A 6,230-nucleotide genomic window follows, 5' to 3' on the forward strand; every position below is an offset into this window, starting at 1 on the left:
AAATTACTAAAATGTAGGGAGTGTGATACAAGTCTCTAATAATAATAATTATAATTTATAAAAAATCTGGTAAATGCAATATTTTCATTAAACCCATTAAGTTAAACCTGAAAGTCTACTCGTTATCGCATATCTCTGTTATTTTCTAAATACTTATGGACTTGACTGTAAACATGGTAATATCTAAAACCTGCCACAGCAGTCAGTAGCATCTTTGCATCTTTACATTCCTGCAGTTCTTTTTGGAGAGTTTTTTTCTACAGCAACAATCCAGCTCTCCTCATTTAAAAATTCATGATTCAGAGGTGCATCTGCCATGCAGCAGGTGACTATAACATTAAACAGTGGCTGTTCCTCCACAAGAGGCTTGCCCTTCCTTAACTGAACATTGGCTTGGCTTGAATTGTCTACAAAGGCAAAGTGACAAAAGGAAGTGCTAAGTGTCAGAGATATGTCTGGCTGCAGACCTATAGATAAGAACCTGGGGCGGCAAAATACAGTACAGTACTATCAATGAACTCTGGTAGTGGATGCTGCTCTACGTTTGCTCTGTTTTAGAATGTCTAATAGAAGAGGATCTGTGTGATCTTTTTACTGAAGCCATTTAGGCCTCGTGTGAAAATGTAGCTATTTCTGCTGTTTATTGTATCCCATTAATAACCTTATTTTACAGTGATGTTCTATATTTTCTGATATGTAATGAACATGATCAGGACTCAAAGGATTCACCCCAGTCCTATTTTTAACAAACATGCCTACAGTGATTGTGGGCAAAGAGTTTCATTTTACTTCATCACTGTACAACAGTGCACCACCTAAACCTCTAAACTTCTAAACTTCTCTGCAGGTCTTTGCTGTCATATGGGGGTTCGGATAATCATCTATCTGTTTAGTTAGTAATTACTTTACTTTTTCTATTCTGTTGAAATATAAAGTAAATGCATTATAATTTGAAGAAGAAATCCTTTAGAATACATTGTTTACTCCTTTTCAATTAAACTTTTGAATACAACTGTATATCTAAGCTATAATATAATAATAAGGCAAATATTTTAACATTCCTTAAAATCAGCTGAAACCACAGTGCCATAAACAAAGCTGCAATCATAAATATTAGGACAGGGCTAGCAAATAAAATCAAAATCTACTCAAGTAGCTTGAACCTGTTTTGTGCAAACACGTGCATAGAGCAAAACAGGGAATTGCTCCATCAAGACCACAAGGGGTGCTAGTCTGATAACTAAAGAGAAATGTAAGTAAACATCTTATAGATACAGCCTTTGCAAAGTATTAACCTATGTATTTATGGCAGTAATGGCTTTTTTGTGGTCTAGTTTTAAGTTTATATGCTGCAGTAATAGAGAGAGAGACAATATGTGGTGCTCAGAGACAGCCAACTGACACTAAATGCTGTTGACACTAAAGGCTGCAATTGACATTAAAGGCTGTAATTGACATTAATGGCTGCGTGTTTTGTATTTTTGGACTGAGGTACAGTGTTTAGTTTTGTTAGTCCACACTTTTAACTTGTCCCAGTAGGGCCCACAACTATCCACAGCCCCAGGGCCCACAAGCAGGTTAAAGCGCCTCCATGTTTGCAATAGGTGTATTTGAAGAACCTTTAAATTGGAATAAAACATTTAAGTGAAGGTTCTTTAGACTTCTTTAATGTACCCTGTTGATGTGGGAACGTAGACTCATGAATGCATGAATATTCAATTTAAGGAAGATTCTGATTACTTTAGTCAAACAGTGTTATCAATTACAGAATGATATTTAAGATTAACACCACATAAATGATCATTTCAACTACTGGTGGGAGTACAATGATATATTAGAACAGATATATATTAGAAAATTAGCAGTAATAATTCTCAGAGCAAAACATAACTAACGTTATAACCAAAGTATAGTCACAAACCTGCTACTTGCTATTATTATTTTATACAGTGCCTATAAACAGTATTCACCCCTTGCATGTGTTCCCCTTTTATTACCGTCATAAATAGAATCAATGTCAATGTAATTTGGCTTTTTTTTTTTAAGAGTTTACAAAACAAACTCTAAATCTCAAAATGAAAAACGTCTGTATGTAAAGGTCTCAATCAGACACTGCGATGTTACTTCCTTTCTCTTGGCAAAGCTGTCTTAGCTCTGTCAGGTTGCAAAAGGAACGGATGTAAACACCCTTTATCTAGTCCAGCAACAAATTCTCTATTGAAATGAGTTCTGGGCTTTGACTTGGCCACTCTAGAACATTCGCCTTGTTGTCTTTTAAAATTCTGTGTAGCTTTTGCTGTTTGTTTCAGGTCATTGTTTTGCTGGAAAATAAATCTCCTCCCAAGTTGTAGTTCTCTTGCTGACTGAATCAAATTGTCTTCCAGGATTTCTCTACATTTTGCTGCATTTTTACCCTCTACCTAAACAAGCTTTCCATGGCCTGCTGCCGAGATATATCCCCACAGCATGATGCAGCCACTGCCATGTTTCACATGTTTATGGTGATGTGCAGTGTTTGGTGTCCACCAAACATAGCATCTAGTTTGATAACTAAACAGTTGACAAGTTGCAGTGACAAAATCACATTTAAAAAAGTGGTTTAGCCTATCTGACATGAAACTTGAAAATATAAATGTTCAAATCAAAAATTTTTGTATCTATATATTTCCTGTTGTCTATTTCTGACATTTTTTTTTCTTTCTTCATTTTAAAAGAGTGAGCCCTTACATCACTTGTTTAGGTGGCATAATGAGTGGTACTGCAGAATGTGCTGCTCTTTTTCCCCCCCTTGTGTTTGTGTTCCAAACACAAATATGTTTCAGTGTCTCTTTATTTATTTATAAAAAAGGATAAAGGTGCACGTATTCGTCACTTGTACAGTGTGGACTGTACAGCGAAATGTGTCCTCCGCATTTAACCCATCTGGTAGTGAACACACTCACACACACACACGTGTTAGGGGCAGTGAGTACACACACACACCCAGAGCGGTGGGCAGCCAACTATCCCAATTTCCCAAACTTTAGTCATATCTTTTTTTCCTATCTAGTATGTAGGACTCCCCCTGTACTGGCTGACTTTGCACTAGGTGATGGGGAAGAAGGATAAACATCCTACTCACCCAGGATGGTCCCACAGATGGTAGTTTTCTTTCTTGTTACTTTGTGTGACATTTACCTGCATTACATAGACACTGACTGAGTAGCAGCAAACACATAAGCTGATGGTGGTTTTGTGGGCCAGTGCCAGTAGCAATCTGGGAGGTAGATAAATGTTTAGTCTTGTGTATGAAGCATATATTGTGACAGCCTTCCTCTCACTGCCCCTTCGTGTGGTAGTTTTTCAATTATTGAATGTATGTGCATGACAGCTTACAGGAAAAGGTGCTGGCAACTTTATTCAGAAAACTGACTGACAAGCTTTTCTAATTACCACACACACACAAGCACACATACACTCATAGTTGCATCAAATATAATTTCAGCCCCCTTAAAAATCATCAGTGTAGTCTGGATTACAAATGATACATTTGATATATTGAATTTTATTATTATATATAAAAAAGCCTGGCTCTTAAAAGTAATAGAATGAGATTTTGAAACTCAGCTTCAGAGCAAGAAGGAGGAAAGTCACATAGAGGCCAACAATCACTTTAAAGGAGCTATAGAGCTCAGTGGCTGAAAACGAAGGTGCTCCAGACAATATCACGAACTCATACAAATGATATGTAAAGAAGGGTTACTGGAAAGAAGCCATAAAAGAAAAACACATTAAACCACATTTGGAGTTTAACGTAAAAACAGTTTAACAGAAAGTGTTGAGTTCAGATGAGACAATGGTGAAGTGCAGATTTTAATGCAATTAAAAGCCAAATTCACTCCCAAACAGTGCAACAAACAGTTCTTAATACAGAAAAAGGGGGGTAACATAATACCAAAATACCTATGCAGGCACAAAAAAAAAATGAATTTGGATTTTTGGATCAGATGGCTTTTAAGGGGGGTTAAATACTTTTGGCACTGTACATTTACCTGTCCAAATATACTGGAGAGTGAATGTTTTTTTCAACAATGTCAGGGCATATCTGTCCTGTAAATGTTTGAAAACACAAACAATGGACAGAGGGCACCCTTGGAGAATTACTTGCTCTTTATTGACCTGTCACAAATGTAAATGTTACTTGCAATATGTGCAGGCGTCAGCACACTTGCTTTGTGAGAAACAGCCCAGAGCAGATTGTTCAGCCTCAGGCTGCATCCTGAACTTTGACAGCAGGGATCCTTCCTCATACCAATGTCATTGGCATGCCCCGAGATTGTGCACACTGTAGGGGGCTTGGGGCTAGAAAAGACTCAATGAGTTTTCTGGTGCAAAGCCAATGGAAAAATTGCAGCAAAGATAGAGGACATGTTTTTTTCATGGGCAGAAGGATGCTGAGAGTGGATGTGTGTGTAGGGCAGCAATGTTGCCTGTAGCTAAGGTACTGAGAGAAAGATATTACATATGTGTGTTATCGATTCACATTTATTCACTCAACTCAACTTTGACATGGTTCCTGCACACACAACAGAGGGTGAGGAGAAGCAAAAGAGAGAATGCACAAGCGAGAGCACAAAGGATTCTAATATCAGATATAAGAACCATTTAATCAAGCAAATAGACATTTAAACATTCAAATGGTTCTTTGAGTTGTCATAGTTGTATTTATGATGATTGCTTTTACTGTGAACCCATTTTTAAAACTGTAGCAAAACAGTCTGTATTGTGATATAGAAAAAATATTTAAGGAAAAATATAGAGCAGCTCATTTCATTCCAGAATTCTATACACTCTTAACAAAAAGAGTTCTGTATAGTACTGAAAAGTGGATTCTTTGACTCGCAACAGTTATTTTATATTTTGGTACCATTTTTGGAATTTACAGATACCCATGTACAAGGTGCTTTACCATCATAAGAGCATTTCAGCATTCAAATTCTTTGACTTTTGTTTTATATGGCCTAGATATTGCCTTAACTAACAAAGAACCTATTTATATGGGTCCATATAGCCATTATCTTTACTAAAGAACCTAACAACTCCTTTCTGAAGGGTATAATGACAGAATTTTACAGATTTTGTGAATCTTTAACCAATGATCCGTAACCCAGATTTGTGTCCTAGAACCGTTTTTGTAAAATACAGGGATTTAGTTTCCGGGGGTTTTCTGGGTTTAGTTTCTGTTAGATAGACGTATGAAATACTGATTAAAAAATTAAACAGTGAAAAACAGAATTGCTTCATCAACTATTAAAACATATAACTCACCGATTGTGGACACGACCGTTCCAACAAAGTAGAAAGCGCCTGTAAAATCCCATCTCGGTCTGAGAGTATCGGCGCGGATCCCGGCGGCCACAGCACTTTCATACTCCCTCAGAAATAAACTGAGGTCCTGTAGGCTCACGTTGAACGCATTGCTGAAGTTGTGCAGTGTCCGGTTCCAGCGCCCGTGCGCTCGCAGCTCTGACGGCCTCTCAATGGCCGAGAAAACCGCTGCGCCGCACAACAGGTATACCAGAATCAGGATGGCCAGCAGCAGGAAGCGCCCGTTGTCCTCGTTGACGTGTAGGGAGCGGCAGCCTGGCAGTCTCTGGCCAGGCATCGTCTATATTTCAGCACCAGCACAACGACGGACAGCGACAAAGACATCGGCGAGGCTCCCGCTTCGTGCGGCGCTCGCCAGTCTCCACCAGTGCGCAAGTCACTTTTTTGAGGTTTTGTGGTATTTCGAGACCGACGTTGAGAGCTAAATAAGTAAAAAGAGAGAATTCTCGACTAGTTGTAGATTTATAAACCACCCAGGCACATCTTTCAAGTGGAAAAAGTCTCTTGCCCCAAGGTGTGTCCCACGGTACCCCATTACGTGTAATCTTCACGAATCAGAGATCAGCGAGTCAGCTAAAAACGGTTTTCTTACAGAAAGAAAATGAAACATCGGTGCTCTCTGCTTTTCCTCTTTTCGAGGTTACAGGAGTGTGCACTGATCTGGCCATTGTACGTGATGAAGAAGAGCCAGTCTGGCTCACCATTTGGGTCGTTGCACCAAACGTCCAAGGAAACGACATTACAAGGGTGAGATAATTCAAGTAGAGAACAACGCGCGGGGCTCGTTCGCATCTTAAATGTCGTTTCGGGTTCTCTGAGTTTGAAAACAAAACAGAGCGTTTATTAAAAGAAGGACTGCATTG

At 38.7% G+C, this 6,230-nt stretch overlaps 1 protein-coding gene across 1 annotated transcript in view; it reads right to left on the minus strand.

Moving 5' to 3' along the window:
- The window catches only part of kcnk12 (potassium channel, subfamily K, member 12), a 30,947-nt gene extending 25,192 nt beyond the window's left edge, over positions 1 to 5,755 (minus strand). The window contains exon 1 of the mRNA XM_072677518.1: positions 5,308 to 5,755. Coding sequence (XP_072533619.1) covers positions 5,308 to 5,644 — 337 coding nt within the window. The 5' untranslated portion in view covers positions 5,645 to 5,755. The remainder of the gene's footprint in view (positions 1 to 5,307) is intronic.
- Between the last annotated feature and the right edge of the window lie 475 nt (positions 5,756 to 6,230).

This window comes from Salminus brasiliensis, chromosome 4, assembly GCF_030463535.1.
Source record: "Salminus brasiliensis chromosome 4, fSalBra1.hap2, whole genome shotgun sequence".
Taxonomy (NCBI): Eukaryota; Metazoa; Chordata; class Actinopteri; order Characiformes; family Bryconidae; genus Salminus; species Salminus brasiliensis.